Source organism: Canis lupus, chromosome 19, assembly GCF_003254725.2.
Source record: "Canis lupus dingo isolate Sandy chromosome 19, ASM325472v2, whole genome shotgun sequence".
NCBI classification, from domain to species: Eukaryota; Metazoa; Chordata; class Mammalia; order Carnivora; family Canidae; genus Canis; species Canis lupus.
This window is the reverse complement of record NC_064261.1, coordinates 24,367,681-24,385,717: the sequence shown is the minus strand read 5'-3', so window position 1 is coordinate 24,385,717 and position 18,037 is coordinate 24,367,681. Positions and strand designations below refer to the sequence as shown.

Below are 18,037 nucleotides of genomic sequence, written 5' to 3'. Positions count from 1 at the left end.
GGTCAGAACACCAGGGGGCTGGGGCTGAAGCTATCAATCGGATCCAGAGGAGCTCAAGAGGAGGTGGCCAGCACACCACAGCTGGTGGGGAAACTGCAAGAGTGTAGTCTACTGACCAGCAGCACCTGTCCTGGCAGGTCCGGGGGTGGACTGTCTCCATAGAAGTGCCGCAGATAATCACAGTGTACTCATACTGCGGACAGAGGTGGAGTGAGAGCAAATAAATGAACATAGGCTTTCTGAGTGGTTTCGCCAGTTTGTTTCATTTTGCTTGGAACACTAAGATTTATTTTCAAACGGCACACAGACGGTCTGCAGGGTGGGGCCAGGCCGGGCTGATGTCTGGGCCCTGAGCTCTCTGGAGAGACCCAACCCCACCCACAGCAGCTGCCAGGAGAGAGGACCCTCACCCAGGCTGCTCGGCCAAAGCTTCAGGCAAGCAAGGTGGCTTGGCAGCCCCTAGCCCCGCCCTGTGGCCAGGCACACATGCGGGACGCAGGGTGGGTGGCCAGAACCTAACTAGGGGACACAGCAGCTTCAGGAACACTGGTGATTCCACTGGACTTGCTGAAACCAGGCTCTTTGGAAAACCACCTAATCTTTGGGAGAACACCTCGTGGCTTAGGCCTCTCCTCTCAGTTTCCCTTTGCTTTTCAAAAGTTTAAAAACAAAAATCAAAAAAAAAAAAAAAAAACCAAAACACACATTTTTCGGGAAAAGGTGTTCTTCACACGCCCAGAGAGCTGCACCAGCCGTGGCCCTCACTGAACCCGCTCTGTGAAGTTCTCAGGGAAGACGCCCCGGCATTTCTCCAGCTCCTTGTGCTGGTTCCAGTCACTCTCCTTCACGCCCATGAGCCAGCCTTCATCCTGAGAGTGAAGCAGAGCACCCAGGTCACACAGGGATGGGGGCAGAGGGCACTGGAACCCTGCAGGGCATGGGTCTTAAGGGAGATCTGCTGGAAAGATGTCCCCTCCTTGGTCTTGATCAGTTCCTCCAGCCCATCACACCCACTTAAAGAATGCCTCCTCCAGGCAGCATTCCCTGCTACCCCAGACCCAAACCTGCCCAAGCTAGGAGCCATCTGCCCTTCACCAGTGGATTTAACTCTGGCATTTGTGTGATTCCTCTTCTCTCTAGAAAGGCAGCCAAACTGCTGCACTGGTCTGAATGTGTCTAAACGCCATCCCAGGCCAGGAGCTTCCCACTATCAGGTGCCCACAGAGCATATCAGTTGTCCTTCCAGACTTCTACAAACAATACCAGAAATTTCTGGTGAGCACTGACCAGTTAAAGTTTCTCAGTGACTCAAAGCCCCTCATGAAGCCCTCCAGCTCAAATCCAGCCTTTGCTTTCACCCTGACAGTTCACCAGGACCACCCTACCCAAGCCCTGACAAAGTCCTTAGCCCCAGACCCTGACCCCTGGGCCTGCAAGGCTCATTCATCCCTGCCCACAGTGGAGGCCATCACTGACCCTGCTATGCCTGGGATCTCCCTCGGTCCGTCACAGAGCCTACGTATGTCCTCTCTGACCCAAGTCCACCCACCTACATGACTCCCCCTGGTAGCCCGCCCAGTCCAGGGCTGGCCGAGGGAGGATGTGAGTAGAGACCCAGGGGTTGACAGGAATCTGCCAATTTAGCACCAGGCTCAGGAAATCCTTGTTATTGAAACCTCCCAGACCTGTGGCCTCAGTCCATCCCTGCTGCCCTCAAGTCTCAGCTCACTCAGCACCCCCAGCAAGCCTGCTGCTAAGAAGCCTTAGAGACCTGAACCAGGCAGCCTGTCAGGATTTGGGGGTGCAGTCCCCACTCTACACCAGCCCCAGGCTCCATGGGGAGCTCACGGTGAGACCAACTGACATGGAGAAGCCACAGCAGGGGGTGCTCTAGGAGGTATCTGGCCTGGGGAACAGCTGGGGACACAGCTGGGATGTTGGGGGTCCTGCCAGAAGCCATACTCTGTCCCTGTGGGCAGGGCGCAAGGGCAGCCTGGAGGAGGCAGCCCAATGGGAGGCCGCAGAGTGGGCATCTTGCCCTCTCACTGCCGGGCAGGAGGGCTCATGGAGAGGTGGCCAGGGATCCTGTCCTAGGAGGAAGGATGCCTTGAGGGGCAGCGAAGGGAGGAGGGGAGAAAGACCTTTAGCTGCAAAAAACTGAGAGAAAGGCAGTGCCAAGAAAGGAGGAAAGCTGACAGTCCGCGGAAGCAGACAGAGGGGACACGGGGACAGGGAGAGAGACTCAGGGAGATGGGATGGCATAAAGGGAAGGGGGAGAGGTGAATGGAGGGAAAATGCGTGAGGGAAGCAGGGTACAGAGACAGAAGAGCAAAGAGGAGGAGGTGGGGAGCGCATCTTCACGCCCGGCTGTGGGTCCGCAGCTGGTGGGGCTCTGCTGCCCCCTGCTGCCTCCTCCCGCCACAGCGGCCAGGGCCTCACCTGCTCCTCCGGGTTCTGGAAGGGGATCACCAGCACCACGTCACCCGCCTTGAGCTGCAGCTCATCGGTGTCGGTGGCCACGTAGTCGTGCTGGGCCTGCACCTATGGAAGTTTGGGGAGAGCTCAACCCCCCCGCCCTCATAGGCTCCGGTCCCACCCGCAGCCAAGCATGGTGCACCAGGCTTTGTAGGGCTTCAGGCTGCCCTGGCAGCATGGTGACTGGGAGCCCGCCAAGGCAGCAGGACCAGCGCTCGAGCCGCCACCCTGCCCGCTGGGCAGCCAGGGGAGTGGGGGCCAGGGGCCGGGGGGCCGGGGTGCTTTGGGCCAACCCACACAGCTTCGCAGCTCAGTGTCCTCGTCTGTAAAAGGGCAACGTCGGCTCAGATAGCAGCCCAGGCTGTGGGGCCAGCAGCCCATGCTTACCTTGAACATGAAGCCTGGGGGCAGGTCCAAGCGTCCCGCCCCACCGCCACCCTCCACGGTGCCATTCACAGTTGCTGAGAAGGTCTCTACCACCACCGCAGGGAGAGAGCTCTGCAAGGAGGAAGCACAGTCAGCGTGGGCAGGGAGCTGGTCCCGGGAGGGCAGGGGCCATGAGGGCAAGGGGAGGGGAAGGTCTCTGTGACGGATGCCAGACTGGTCTGCCTCCCCTGTGGAACTGCCACCTGGACCAGCACAGAGCAAGGAGCACAGGCAAGACGGGGCTGGGGAGCCATGAGTGGGAGGGCAGGTGGACAGCAGGAAAGAAAAGACAGGGCCTTGGTCCCTGTCATCTTACGGAGGCCGCTTCACTTGCTGCTGTTTCCCCGGGCTCCTGGGCTCCAGCCGCAGGTGGGGTCCCACCCGCCACCTCCGAGGCCTCCGCTGGCTGCAACATAAATGCCGGCATGGGGTCAGACACGGGACAGACACCGTTCCCAAGACAAGGAGAGAGGCCATGGACGGCAGCACTGAAGGGGCATCTAGAGCCCACCAGTGCCTCTGAGGGTACAGGAAGCCCCTAAAAGAAAGGTCAGGTCCCTGCAATGGGAAGCAGCTGGAGAAGCACCTGGAAAAGGTGCTGGCAGCACAGAGATGCCAAGTGACATGCTGCACAGGCCTCTGGGTGCCACCAGGACCCTCCCCCATAGGCCCTATCTTCTAGGCCCAAAACCTGACCAAGCCTCAGCTTCTTCTCACCTGCCTGGCCTGGTGGCTGAGCCAGCAGACCCCATGCTTGGGGACAGCAGCCAGCCCCTGTCCCAGTCCAAACAACTCAAGGCAGGCCCAGCAGCCCCTGCCTGGCCCTGGACACCTGCTCTCCAAGGAGGGGGCAGCACAGTGCTGGGCACCATGGTAGGGGCCTGGCCGAGGCAGAGTGCACACGGCCCAGACTCAGTGAGGCTGACCTGGCCAGCACTCACTCAGCCACTTCCGAGCTCTGGGAGCAATCACTCAAGCTTCCTAGCCCCTACTTCCTCGCCTGTAAAAAGAGCAAATGTCTAGGTTAGAGTGAAAATTAAATGAGAAGATTCTGGAACGTGCCTGCCATAAACCAGGAGATGCCCTGACCACTCCTCCCTCCCTCTGCAGGAAGCCTGAGCTGGGAGGCTGGGGTAGGGCTGGCGAGGTGGGAGGGGCCTATCTGGCCTGAATCACGGCAGGCAGGAGCGGCCTGGCCTCACCCTCAGGCTCACAGCAGCTTTGTCCATCCTGTGCCCCCTCCTCCGGGCTCTTCCTTTGCTGCTACACCCCCAGAGACTGGGGACAGGTGGGGGCTGGCAGGTGGACACTTACTTGGGCAGGCCCCGGCTCGGCCGTCTGGCTGGGCCAGGCCACAGCAAAGGTGCCCTCGGTAGCGCTGGGCTCCCCGGGAGGCAGGCTGCCAGCTGGACTCTCTGTGGGCTAGTGATGGGCCACCAGGGAGAACGGGGCGGAAGGGATGGGAGGCCAGGGAGGAAAGGGTGTCGGGCAAGGGCACGAGACAAGAGAAGAGAGTTGTGAGCAGCCTGGTGTCGGCAGAACAGAGAGCGGGTGCCTGCAGCAGGCAGCCTGGCCCAGGGGGGACAGAACCCTTAAAGGGAAAGCCACTCCCACCTCCTGGCTCCTACCACTGCCAAAGGGATGAGCAGGTGCAAATGAGCCACACACAGCTCAGCACCCACAGTCCACTCAACAAACTGGTGGCCCACACCAGGCTTTCACTGGCCTCCTCCAGAGTAAGACTATCCGGAGCTTCGAGCTCCCAGGAGGATATGCTGCCAGCACTTCCACACCAACTGCTGCTGCTGCTCCTCCTGCTGCTGCTCCTGCTCCTGCTCCTGCTCCTGCAGAAGCTACACTGTGGTTGTTGATGAAGTCCCACGCCCTCCCTGAGCCTCATGCCCCAGCCACCAGGTGGTGCTGACACCTGCCCGGCATGCTCACATTAGGGCACCTGGCCTCACCCTGCTTCCTCTGTCCCAACAGCTCCCTGATGCCACTACCCTGTAGGGCCCCCACAGACAGAAAACTCCTCAAGGACGAAGACCCTCCACCCCACGGGCCCCCTTGCAGGCCTCAGCAGGGGACCACTCACAGAGCCTGACAACTGAGCCGAACCACAGAGGACCCTCTTCTCTGGCTAAACTGAGGAGCCCCCTCCCGACAGGGCCTGCTGAGGGGCAGATTCTCCACAGACGGGAAGCAGTGGGACAGCTGGGGACAAGCAGTAACAACCAGCTCCCTGTGTGCATGAGCACCGGCCCATGCGTGCAAGTGCATGCACCTGTGAACAGGCTAGGTGCAGGAACAGGCAGGGTGGGCCGGGACCACGCAGAGGAGCAGCTCCCCCCCGGGGGTGGGCACAGAGCAAACACGGCTTACCTCCCAGAGGTCCCACGGAATTGACTAAGCGCAGCAGAGAGGGAGAAGGACAGAGTTAGTACAGAGGTTAGTGACAGGGTTGGGCGAGCAGTCCCCAGCGACCCCCATCCTAGGGCCCCAGAGCCCCCCAGGCACTGGGCAGCACAGAGCCAGGCTCCAGGGTCTCCAGAGAGCCAAGTCCTGGACATCTGCCAGGGCGCTGAGGCCACAGCTGCTGCCAGGAGAGGGCAGGATGCTGATGGGGGGCCTTATTTTTACCGAGTGGGTATTCAGCTGACCCTCCTCCTGAGGGTCTTCACCCTGACCTGTGTCTGCTCCTCCCTTCCTCACGTTCAGGGCTAGAGGAGGTGACAAGAGCTGGGGCCAGGGGGCTGACAGCCTGGTGACCCCAGAGGCCCGGCGTAGGTGGGCACACATGGCCAGACGTGAGCCCATGCCCCGGTGCCCCAGAGACCCACGGGCCTGCAGGCGGTGGTGGGCCCAGACCAACCTGACCAGAGGGCGTGGGTGCCTTCACTGGGCTCGCCACAGGCGGGAGGGGGTCAAAGTCCAGGTCCAGCAGACTGGCCTGCTCCGAGAAAGGCCCTGGGACCTCAAACTTTGCAGCAGTGGCAGAGGAGGAAGGCAGTTAGTGACAGGCCGGGAACATTCCGCAGGGTGCACACACTCACAGACACGTCCGCCTCACTAACAAGGGAGCACTGCCCACGCCACAAGCCCGGCATAAGTTCCACGCATACAAAGACAGCCCCTGCCACCCACCTCAGACACCAGCGGCAGGCTCACCGGGGCAACCACCCAGCGGCCCAACGCCAGCCCCGACTGCCTGCTGTCCCTGCCCCCCAGGCCGCAGGTCTCCCAGGGCCTGCTCCTCCTCCCTGCACCCCGCTCTCCTAGCCGCCCGCTCCGCCCACCCCTCAGAAGCAGCACAGTCCATCGCCCAGGCTGACAAGAGCACACGCACTCCCTCTAACCAAGAGGGCCCTAGGACAGGCACTGACCTCACCTCGCCACCCCACAGACACGCCTGTGGTGACACCCAACCAGCAGCCAGAGCCACTGGGTTAAGGACAGGCTGAGGTGGCACACACCACCCAGGAGCTCAATCTTAAGTGTGGGTCCCCCAACACCAGGGCTCAAGTGCAGGTCCCACCCCAGCCACCCCAAGATTCCCCTTCAGTGGGCCTGAGTGCTTGTGACAGGCATGACCCCAGGAGACTGTCCACACTGTAGGAAGCCAGCCCCGTGGTACACTGGGCCAGACAGTCAAAGGAGAGCTGCCCTTGAGGATGAGCTGGGTATGTGCCAGCACTAAGGACTCCCTACCCTCTGAGGAGGTGGGGCTTGCTCAGTGGCACCTCCAACTCACACACAGAGTTTCCCTTTGGGGGCCAGGGAACACTTCGCTGGAGAGGAAAGGCCCTGGCTTGGCCCTGGGTCCTCCTGCCCTCCTTCATGCAGTGCTAGGAGGGCCATAGCCCCAGCAGCCCACGCCAGCCTCTCATGTCTACTTGCTCCTGATGGCACCTAATGCTGACCTATATCCACCTAGTCTTCCATCAAGAAGGACCCAAGGCTTGGGTCCTGGGGAGTGGTCTCCCCAGAAAGGACTTTATAGCTGCACCTATCAAGAGAGACTCAAGACTCAATTCTGAGAAGACGAGGTGCCAGCTGTCTCACAGCTCAGAGGACAAAGTATCCACTCTGGGCAAGCCACAGACTTCAGAGAGCCCCAGCCAAGTGGTCTCACTTCCTGGACACTGCCCCAATGCTCAAGCCCCTGCCTCAGGCTCATCCTCAGCCACTAACTTTCACTGCTCTGTCCCCATAACCCTGCCTCTCAGCGAGGGAGTGCTCAAGACACCAGGGGTGCATGGCTTTTAGGCTCCCTGCCAGCAGCTCGCAGCAGCATTTCTCTCCCCCAGGTAGCTTCCCCACCATCAGAAGTCCATCAAGCCCAGACAGCCACCCTCTCATGCTCCACCAGGCCAAAGGGCAGACCACGTCCTCCCTCCCTGCCTCCCAGCAGGCCAGCCTCCCCACCATGCAGGATCAGAACTGTGCTTTGGTGCAGGGACGCAGGCTACTCACCTCAGCCCTGCAGAGCAGCCCTGTTAGCACAGCATCACGGACAGCCCACCCCAGCCCTGGCAACAGCACCCACGGAGTACGCTTCCCACCCTCGGGGCAGAGACCTGGCTCCCTGGAGTGGGCAGATGGGGTAGCAAGGAAGGCATGCGGTGAGTGTGAGTGTGGAGAGGCCGACACACTTGGTGCAGGCAGTCTGGCTGCAAGTCAGGCCCATAGGCTCCTCACCTGTTCAATGAGGGCAATAACCCCCTCCCATGCGTAGGTGAAAACCCAACAAGGTCACATAGATAAGCGGCTGGCACCACGCCCTACTTGGTGTTTACCAGCGCTCTGTGTCACCCTGTCTCCCTCATGTGCACTGCCACAGTTGAGACATACTCCAGCTGGCAAGCGTTCCAGCAGCCAGCTGCCCCAGAGCTCGTGCCTCCCGGCTTTGTCACCATGTAGGAGGACCCCTGGACCAGCTTTGGCTTCCTTCTACAGAGAGGGGCTCCCCTGCCTCCCAGGGCCCTGAGCCAGGGGATCACCCACCTGTATTGCACCCTGTATTGCCACCCTGTATTGCACCCTGTATTGCCACCCTGTATTGCAACCCACCTGTATTGCACCCTGTATAGCCACCCTGTATTGCAAGTTCCTAGTTCTCACTTGGAGTCCTCCTGTTGGGGCTTGTTGCCCACTTGCTCCAGGCCCCTCTCAGCAGAGACCACCGTCCTCATTTCCCAACTGCTTCTCCCTCCAAACTTATACCCTCTGGCCCTGCCCCTCCCTCTTCCCTTCAGGCCTCTGAGCTTGGGCAAAGGAACCTTCAGGAGGCAGAGCCCAGAGGCCCTGGGCAGAGCAACTCTATGGCAGCACTCCAGAGCAGGCTGGCCCGCAGCATGGGATTAGCCAGTCTGCATGACAGGCCAGCCCCTAGTGGCTGCAAGGCCCAGACACCAGGCTTAGAGGGGTGAGGACACTGTGGCCTCTGTACGCGGATCTGACAGTGTGCACCCACTCCCGTGCCACCATGGTTACCCTCCTGCTCAGCTCTCCATCTGTCCATCTGTGGATGGGCATTACATACCTTCTCAGGGCACTTACAGGCAGCAGCCCTGCTCTGTGGCCCAAGCACCGGCCCCCCTCCAAAGCCTGGGAGCTAAAGTCTAGGTGCCTTGGTCAGACATTCCAGGGCCTTCTGAATGGTGTTCCCATGGTCTCCTCTTGCTGCCCCACTGCAGTACCCTGCAGACACTCTGAACTCCCAGAAGCTCCTGAGCCCATGTCTTATCCCTCCCGGCCTACACACATGCTGCCATCTCTGGCTGAAGCAATGTGTCTGTTTGCAGGCACCTGGCAAATGTCACCAGCTCCAAGCAGCCTTTTCTGACTGGCCCGAGTCCTCCCCCCTTCCCGCTCTCCCCTTTGGCCATTGCATCAGCATAGGCACGAGGTCACTCCTGAGCGGACCAGCTCAGGACCACCCACCTGTGTCCCTGCATCTGGCCACAGTACGTGCTCAGAGATGGATGAGGGAGGATGGATGGAGGGATGGAGTGATGGATGAATGAGCAAGGCAGAGGCTCTGGGCCAACCTCTAGGGCCAGATTCTGGCTCTTGAGGTAGAGACATAGCCCATAGGATGAAGGAAGAAGGCCATGCACACCCCCAAAAGAACAAGAGAGAGCTGGGCCGCGGTGGCCGCGGCTGACCTGGGAGGGGGTGGTCACGCTGATCTCAGGGACAAACGTGTCATCAAACAGGCTGAGGATCTGCTCCTGCTTGACCTCCTTGGACGGGGTGTGTTTGGGAGGCGGAGGGACTGGTGGCCCTTTCCGGAGCTGTGGGTCGGAGGGTGAGGGGCCACACAGGGAGGCGCAGCAGAGCATGGAGGGCAGGGCAGACAGACAGAGACAAAGCCACAGTTAGTCACACCCCAGGCTGTGCCCCCCACCAGGCAACTGAAGACACAAACCAAGAGGAATCACTGCTGCCCAAGGCACAGACACCAGGACCACAAGGCCACCCTTAGAGGGAGACTGAGGAAGGAGGTCCAGAAACACTGTGCCTAGAGAGAGAGAGAGACAGAGAGAGAGACAGAGAGAGAACGACAGAGGGGGGAGGAAGTGAAAGAGAAAGACAGGGAGAAGACAGAAAAGAAGAGAAAAAAGGGAGAGCATGCGAACTGCCCAGGGGCCGCTGGAGGAGTTGGGCTGACACCCAACTGGGTAAGACCCTATAGAGAGAAGCAGTAGCTGAGGAACAGCCTCCCTCCCCACCTGGGCTCTCTGCCCCTCAGGGACTCTCTCTGCACCTCCTGCTGGAGGAACTCTGGCCCACCTGTCACCTGTGGAGGCTGGCACAGAGGTGGAGCCAGCGCTCGGCACAGGGCTGGGCAGGATGGCCACACACTTGCCCACTTGGGGGCCTCAGGCAACTCGGGAAACCCCGGCAAGTCTGGGTTTCCTCAGATGTCAAGCTGGGTGGGCATCTGCCTCAGAGTGGTTGTGAGGATTTAATGTATGAAAACGTAGAAAGTGCTGGCATCGTGTCGGGCCCAGAGCAAGTGCTATTCAGGTGTGGGCTCTTGTCACACTCAGCATTGTTATCCTAATCAGCCGCAGGACCAGAGTGCTGCTGCCGGGAACTGATGCTTCGGGAAGCCTGACAGCTCAGACAGGGCCGCAGGCCAGCGCCTGGCGACCACCCGTGGAAGGGATGCTGGGCTTTTGGAAGCCCAGCGTCAGTCTCCTTCGGCCACCTCACACTCCCCTCACTGAGCCCTGCTGACCATGTAAAGGTCCCATGTGGCCCCACGCCAAGAAAGAAGGTGAGGAGGAGGACATGCAGCCACCTCTGCAGATCCAGATGCTCTGGGGCTGAGGGCCCCAGAGCCTGTATCAGAAGGAAAGGAGGATGGAGGAAGTAACAGCCCCGAGGAGAGGATGCTGTGGGGACAGAGGGAGATACACAGCCACAGGTGCCCTGAGAGAAGACAGGACCATGAGCCCAGTGTTGCGGACAGAGGACCGAGAAAGTGGGGGACACCAGCAATGCAGGAGGATGGGGGCGGGGAGGGTGCCTACCTGAGATGGGGACTTGGGGAGGGCTGCCCCGGCTGCTGCCGAGGGCTCAGGCTCGTGGTTGACTCTGATCTCCGGGGTGGCGGCTGGGGAGCCGTCTGGCGGAGGCGAAGGGCTCTTGTTCCCTTTTGCAGGGGCGTTGTCACTGTGGAGGTAAGACCAAGAGGAAGCCCAATGGAGGGAGATCATTGCTTACAAGACGGACCATGCGCATCCACAGGTGTGCACGTGCACATGACCCCAGGAATCGCCGTGTGAAAATGCGTAGGCATGTGTGTATGAGGGTGTGTCCATCAAGAAGGGTGTGTGTGAAAAGGAGGGTGTGGGTGTGTCCACACAGACTCACCGTGAAAATGTGATGTCCGTGTGTGCATGAGGGGTGCCGCAGTGCTTGCATGTGAGAAATGCACGTGTGTGTACCAGAATGGGTGGAAACCAAGGGGCCTGGGCACAGCCCCTGCCCTACAGACCATGGTAGCCTGGGCGGAACTCCAAGCTGGAGGCCTTCGATCTCCAGGCAGGCCACCCCCCAGGTCACTGCCAGGCTCCACCGGGGAGCCCAGCTCCACAGCAGGAGAAAGCCAAACATCCTAGAGGCAGATGAGTTTCGTCCCACCCGTCACGCAGCAGCCTCGGGGCCCAGGCTGGGCCCCACTCCTCGGCCGGCCCCCCTTCCGTCTACTCACTCACACCAGGACACCCCCCTCCGCCCTGCTTCCAGGCTCCACACGCCTCAGCAACCCCCGCACCCCGCAGTCACCATCTCCACACTTTGCTCCCACATGCCCTTCTCCTGCTCAGAGGAGAAGGAAAAAAGCCAACCAGAGGCCACAGGCAGAGTGGCTGCCGGGGACGAGAAGGCGAGGTCTCCCAGCCTCGTCATGAGGTACAGAGAGCAAGAGCGATGGTGGGCCTAACCAGCCCCTCGGGGGCAAGGGGGCAGAAAATAAAAGCACGCATTTGTTCCTGCATCAGGAAACTAGAACCGGTGAAGACAGCCACTGGCCACAGGCAGCTGTTTACATTTATATCTGAATTAAGGGGAAATAAAAGTGCAGCTGCTCAGTCACACCGACCACATTTCAAGTGCTCACCAGCCTCCTAAGGTGAGTGTGTGATGGGGCAGCTCTGGAAGGATGCAAAGAAGCTACTGACCACATCACCCGGGGGTGGGCAGGGGCAGGCTTGTGAGGGACACCGTGCTTCCTCCTCATCTCTACTGAATTTGTGTTTCATGGGAATGTGTTTGCCTCCCTAAGGCATACAATAAACACAGTACGAGCACACACACGCACACGCATACACACGCACATGCACACGCACGCACACGCACACACACACACACGCACACACACACACACGCACCATTTTTTAAAAACTACCGCTGTGCTAACAGAGCCCATCCTCTGAGCCTTCCTGGCTACATTCCCCTGTTCCCCTTCTGGCCTGGGCCACAGCCAGGTGGATACACTGTGGCACAGAGAGAATATGCTCAGCTGAGCTCAGGCCATCTGCCCCCTTATCCTTCCCCTGACAGCCCCTGAGCCCCCAGTCCCCCCAACACACACGTGACACAGCACAGCCCTCCCCGCAGCACCACACACGGGAAGACAGGTTAGGGGTTAGTGGCACCCTCAGAGCAGGGCACCAGGCGCATGCACAGGGGCGGCCGGCCAGGCTGCTGGCCTCAGACACCCCCACAATGCAGCACGCAGTGCTGGTACCTGTTCTTCTTTCTGAGCAGCCGGGAGAGCAGTTTAGTTTTCTTTCTGTGGGAACGGACGGGACGCAGAGGCCTTCATTTTGGGGAAATGCCTGATTCAAGGCTGGCCTGTTCCCTCATCAGCAGCCCCTCTGCTCAGAGGAGTGCAAAGGGGCAAAGCCTCCCTTAATCCTCAAAGGCCATGAAGAGGGCCTGACCCTGCTCTGAGAACTCCATTGCCCAGTCCCGGGGACCCCACCAGCCTTGGCATGCTGTCAGGTACCCCCGGATGGATGGAGCTGACAAAAGAAGCAAAAGCAGCAGCCCCCAAACAAGGCCTGAGGAGCTGGGGGAGGACTGCAGGCAGCCCACCCGGCCTGCAGCTTGGCACACAAGGGCTCTGGGACCCTAGGGTACCACCGGAGGTGGGGGCAGCCGGCCAGCGTGGGGCCTGGGAGACAGAGGCAATCAGGGCCTCTCCTTGGTGTAAAGGCCGTTCACGAAGTTCCACTTTCTTCCCTGTGGGCTCGACCGGCCCCTCCCACAGGAAGGATCCAGCCCCTGCACTGCCTAGGAGGGCGGCTGCTTGCCCATCCTGAAGAGGGGCAGCACCATTCACAAAATACTTTCTTAGTGCCAGGTAACATCCCAATCACCCCAGGACACAGATATATTCACCAGTTGTACAGAGAGGAAAAGTGAGGTTCATCCACGCTCTCCACATGGTATCGCCACAGGTGCAAGCCAAAAAGGAAGGGAAATCCCAGACTCGCTATTGTTTCCCCTGAGGGCAGTCAGAGGGCCAGGCACTTTCCCCCCTCCCTCCTGGTTTCCCCTCAGGAAGCAGGAATCTCCTTGCAGCTGGAGAGACCCTGGGAGGCCAGGCCTGGCCAAGGAACAAGGATGCTTTTGTGGGTGTGCACAATGCCAGCCTCCAGGGACTCAGGCTTCCCAAGAGCTGGAGAGGGTGAAGGCGGCACTGCATCCTGCTCGAGGAGCAAGGCTCACCTTCCAGGGGGCTCTGCACCAGCACTGAGTCATCCAGTCCCCAGGGCCCACCTCCAGAGCTACACAGGCACCCTGGCTGTTCTGGTTTCCCAGGCAGGGAAGCCAGGCCCAGGGCCCAGGGATCCACAGACTACCCAGGAGTGCTGTGCTCCTTCCCTGATGGGACAACACCAGAGGAATGTGGGGTGCCCCTACCTGTCCCCCTGATCACAGAAAGGCCAAGCCAGAAAGGGCAAACCCCCAGGGGTAGGAACTCGAGTCTTGCCCCGGTCTGGCCCTGGCCTGGCAGGAATGAACGAACCCCAGGATCCTGCCCCAGACCACACCTCCCCCTACCCACCTACAGCCAGGGCAGTAGGCAGCACACACCTGGGCTGGGCCTTGACTGTGAAGGTGTTGCTCCCATGCTGCTTCTCCAGGCTGACCAGCACATCGTTGAGGTTCTGGTTGAGCTGCAGGAGGGACAGCCAGTAGGTGGGGAACAGCCCCACTCTCCCCAGTAACATCCATGCTTCTCCCCACATCTTAGCCCCTTCCTTGCACCCCTGTCCCCTACCAAGAACAGGCTTTCCAGACTGCCAGAGGTTTCACCAAAAGCACAGGCAAGACAAGAGGTTTATCCCATGTATACAGTGATTCTCATTACTGAGAAAATTTTCCTCTTTCGCTTTGGCCATCAGGAAGCTCAGAACTGAATTTTCTTCTTACTTTACATAAATGTTTCCTTCCCTCAAATGCCTCTGTTTTGTTTTGTTTTGTTGTTTTAATTTTTCATAAGTTGTCTCAAATCTTTAAAGGGAGGAAGGAAAAGAAAGGGAAGACCTGAAAGGCAGGAAACTATAGTCAAGGTGGTGACTCAGGAGTGCCCCAAGCTGCTTTTCCTCCTCCAGCCCTGAGCCTGGAATCCACTACCATCACTTCATTCCTCAGGGCCCAGGAGACAGACTCAGACCCACCGACCATACAGCACGGGGGCTGCCAACACTGGGTTTCTCCAAGTCTGCTTTGCAGCTTAACTGTCAGTTAAGTTAAAATGGAAATAATACAGGAATTTAAGCTAATTCAGACTCCTTCTTATACCAGATTCTGGCAGGTAAAGCAGACGTGTTTCATTGTCTTAAGAAATATAAGAAAAAAATTGAGAAAATTCTAGTATTTTATTGATTATTTGCCTATGAACTAAGAAAGGGTGTCACCATTCTCTGATGCCCAGCTCCCTGGGCCACCATTGCCTGAGAACACGTTGGCCGCTTGAGAGGGGCTGGCTCTGTCCAGGCAGGAGGGGTAAGATGGGGGCAGGGAGGGGGCAGGGACTGGGCCCCAGTGGGTCTGGACACTCTAGAACAAGAGCTCCTGGAGGGCAGGGCTCAGTGGCTCCTCCCCAGGGCCCGGAGGTAGCACTGTGGCCACTAGTGTGTACCAAACCCCAGCCGGAAAGAGGGAGCTTGGCCCTGGCCCTTGGCAGCAGAGCATGGCCCAAGGGTCTGAGTCCCATAAGGGTCACCAGGACCTACCTTACTCATCTCCTTGTGGAAGTTCTCCTCCAGGCCTGCAATGCTCTGAAACGTGTTGACATAGAAACCTACCCGGCTACGGGAGGAGGAAGGGAAGTGAACACAGGTCAGTGCAGGCAGCCCAGGTGAGCCACACACGCACTGATACACCTCCACCCTCACCAGAGACACACACCGTGGGAGGGCATGGGGCACAAGGCACATGAGACACCTTGGGCAGCCTCAGGAGGGAGGCCGAGGCTCTCAGCCCCACTGCCTCCCGAGACTCACCTGTTCCACAGGGATGGCAGCTCTTCCTGCAGATCCACGTTCATCTCCTCAAACACTTTCTGGGCTTTGATGAGCTCCTCCTCTGCCTGAGGGGCAGGACTGGTCATTCCCCTCTGCTCGGCCTCGGCCTCGGCCCCAGCTTAGGCCTAGCCAAGTCTACCCCACAAGACCTGCTCCCCCTAACCTCCCACCCCATGTGCTAGGACCAGGGCTCTGGACATAATGGGGGTGGACCAGATGAGGATGCTCAGGGGGACTTCCCCATGTAGCTCCTTGTTCACCTATAGCCAGGTCTGTAGAATCTGCTACAGGAAGGGGAAAGCAGAGAGCACCCATGGCCAAAGGAAGAGCCCCACCTCCTATCAGGCCCAGATGGGCCAAGAGGGAGATGAGCAGGGCACAAGAAGGCTTGAGACAAGGGGCCCGGGAGCCAGGGCACCGGAGGGGGCAGAGGCAGAGCCCAGCCCCAGCCCCAGACCAGCAGGGACCCTGCCCACTTACAATTGAACCCCTCTCAGGCTGAGTGTTAGTCTACTGCCCAGCCCCCTTGGCCTTGGCCTTGCTGTCCCTGCCTGAAGACCCCTTTCTCAAAGCCAGTCCCACTCAGCCTCAGCCTCCTCCCTATAGGATATGGCAGCAGTATGTCCTATCCCTCCCCCTCTTTCCTCTGTGACCTGTCCCCACCAGCTGGAAGCCAGAGGCAGCAGATCAGACACATCCAGGAAAGACGGGGAAGGATAGGGAGAGGGCAAGGCCAGGGGAGAAGGGAGCTAGGCTGTTGCTCAGGATGCCTGTGCTCACCCCCAAAGCCCTCAGCCTACCCCTACCCAGGCAGGCCCAGCACCCTCCAGGCCTACTCACAGCCACCAACAGGTGTCGCTAAGGCCCCATCTCACCACTGAAGACTAGGGAATAAGACCTCAGGCCCCAGGAAAGGCAAGCAGTGAGTCACAGACAGAGAAGGGGCTCAGCTAGCTCATTTGGAGGGTGCTGCTGGAAACAGTGACTCAGTGGGTGACTTGGAATCAGGGTCTGAGTCACAACCCAGGAACGTGGCAGGCCTCTCCCTGGAGAACACTTCCTGCCTTCCTGCCAGCAGCCTTACATTTTCAGGCCTTCTGGCAAAGGCAGCCAACCGGCCAGAACTCCAAACTGCCACAAAGCCCACAATTTCCCCAGCCCACCCAGCTGTCCTGTCTGACTTCAGGCACCAGGTCAGCCCCAGGCAGCCTCATATCCCTGCTGTTCCTGGCCAGCCCAACCTCAGTGATGCGGGCGGGGCTAGAGGAGAGAGGGGCCACCTGACTCCTAACTACAATTACCTTCAGGTTGTTGGAACTTGCTAGAGTGAACATAAGCTCCTTGCCTAATTTTTTAAAATCTAATTTAAAACTTAAAGATAGAAAAGGAAGAAAAAATAAAAGAAAAAAAAAAAAGAGAAACGTCTGTGAACATGCATGTCTTAGGCAGCTCCTGAAGAGGATCAGATCCAGCAGGCCATCCCTGCCTTACCCCACTGGGCATCCCAGTACTGACTGGAGGCCACTAACATGAGTCTGTAGCACCCACAGAATCAGTGACTCTCACAGATCGAACCACAAGTGTGGGCACTGTCACATACCCCTCCGACCCAACTGCCAAGGGTCTGGCTCAAGGCTCATGTTCCCCAGAAACCTGCTTTGGTCCAGCTGCCGTACCCCAGAGACCACTTCTTAATGGCGATTCAGCCACTGCCCCGTGATGCTGGTCCTAACCCCTCAAATGAACATCAGTGACAATGACAGTGACAATGGCATAGCAGCTCACGGCTATAGGCCAAGCCTGATTCTCGAGCCCAGCAATGCTGCAAAGAACAGAGTAGCTCAGGTTTCAGCTTTCCTGGAACTCAGGGTCTGTTCATTATTCCCTTTGGATCACATTCTTCATGTTCTGGCTGTTTCAGGAGAACCTGAGGTGGTAGGAAGTGGGGGGGGAGAGCTGTCCATTGTTGGAGCCCCAGTGGCTTGGCTACATGCTGATGGACACATAGAGCAGCGCCCAAAACCAGACTGCTTATGATGCCCAGGGCACCAGGATCCTGCAGGCAGGTTTTAGGGGACTGTGACCAGTGCAAAGAGCAGTTTAGAACAAGCCCAGGGGATATGTGGTGCTGATCAGCTTGAGAGATCACAGCTTCACCAGGTCACACTCTCTCCCCAAAGTCAAATCTGCCAGCAGGGCAGTGCGAGGACCCTAACACCCCAGCTCACAGCCAGCCAGCTGCCCATGGGAACTCAGAAGGCTCCCCAGCTTCCAGCCAGGTGCGAGGCAGGGTGGGAGCAGAAAGACGATATATGCCAATAAAAATTGGGTCCAAATGGGAAAGCCAATTTGGCCGAAAGGCTAAACATCTGCAGTCCAACATTCAAAAAATGAGATCATGTGCTTTAGCCTCCCTAGTGGCTCCCCTGAGGTGCGGGTGTGGGGCCCTCCCAGCAGGATCCCTCACCCACATCCAACTCAGGAGTCCGAAAACAGCCATAGGCATTACCCACCAGCTTCACAGTCTCCCAGGGGCAACAAAAATTTTCACCTGGTCTCTCACCAAACCCATTTCAGGGAAAATTATGCAGAAACCCTAGCTTAGGGTCAATGGCCCCATCCTCTAGCCAGAAGTCCTGAACTCTACAGGCAGGGCTGGTGCTCCAGTCTCTAGCTCCTCCTTCACCTCCCGCAGACCATCTCCCCCAGACCTTGGAGATCCAGGGTCACCCCAGCCTCAGAGTGGGGCTGCACCGACTCTAAAGTCAGCTCATAACTTTGGCCTAAAAGAAATCAGGCAGCAAGTCAGGTAAGAAATTGGGCCGTGAGCCCATGCTGAGCCCAGAGCTCCCCTACCACAGGCATTCAACACATGTGGGTTGAAGGTGATGAAATCAGGAGATGGCCTAGAAGAAAAAGGGGCAGCTGCCCAAAGAGAAACCCAACCTTGTGGGTCAGGGCTCCGTTGTCCACCCCTACCTCAGGGCCATGATGGGGTACTAGAGTCCTATCAGCTTCACTGGAGACCATGAGGCCACCTCTCCCAGGGTGTATCTGGTGATCCCTGGCCACACTGCTCACCC

The 18,037-nt window shown here is 58.8% G+C and overlaps 1 protein-coding gene across 22 annotated transcripts in view; it reads right to left on the bottom strand.

The window, feature by feature from the left end:
• Positions 1–244: 244 nt before the first annotated feature.
• Positions 245–18,037, bottom strand: part of BIN1 (bridging integrator 1) — a 52,742-nt gene continuing 34,949 nt past the window's right edge. For 7 of the 22 annotated variants that reach the window (XM_025436010.3, XM_035702178.2, XM_035702183.2 and 4 more), the window contains 13 exons: positions 14,934–15,019; positions 14,664–14,739; positions 13,519–13,601; positions 12,164–12,208; positions 10,443–10,584; positions 9,069–9,197; positions 5,774–5,881; positions 5,284–5,307; positions 4,216–4,323; positions 3,218–3,307; positions 2,863–2,973; positions 2,440–2,541; positions 245–869 (listed from right to left, as the gene is read on the bottom strand). In XM_025436010.3, coding sequence (XP_025291795.1) covers positions 762–869; positions 2,440–2,541; positions 2,863–2,973; positions 3,218–3,307; positions 4,216–4,323; positions 5,284–5,307; positions 5,774–5,881; positions 9,069–9,197; positions 10,443–10,584; positions 12,164–12,208; positions 13,519–13,601; positions 14,664–14,739; positions 14,934–15,019 — 1,212 coding nt within the window. In that variant the 3' untranslated portion in view covers positions 245–761. The remainder of the gene's footprint in view (positions 870–2,439; positions 2,542–2,862; positions 2,974–3,217; positions 3,308–4,215; positions 4,324–5,283; positions 5,308–5,773; positions 5,882–9,068; positions 9,198–10,442; positions 10,585–12,163; positions 12,209–13,518; positions 13,602–14,663; positions 14,740–14,933; positions 15,020–18,037) is intronic. The other 15 variants (XM_025436011.3, XM_025436013.3, XM_049097185.1 and 12 more) reach the window with 9 other exon arrangements.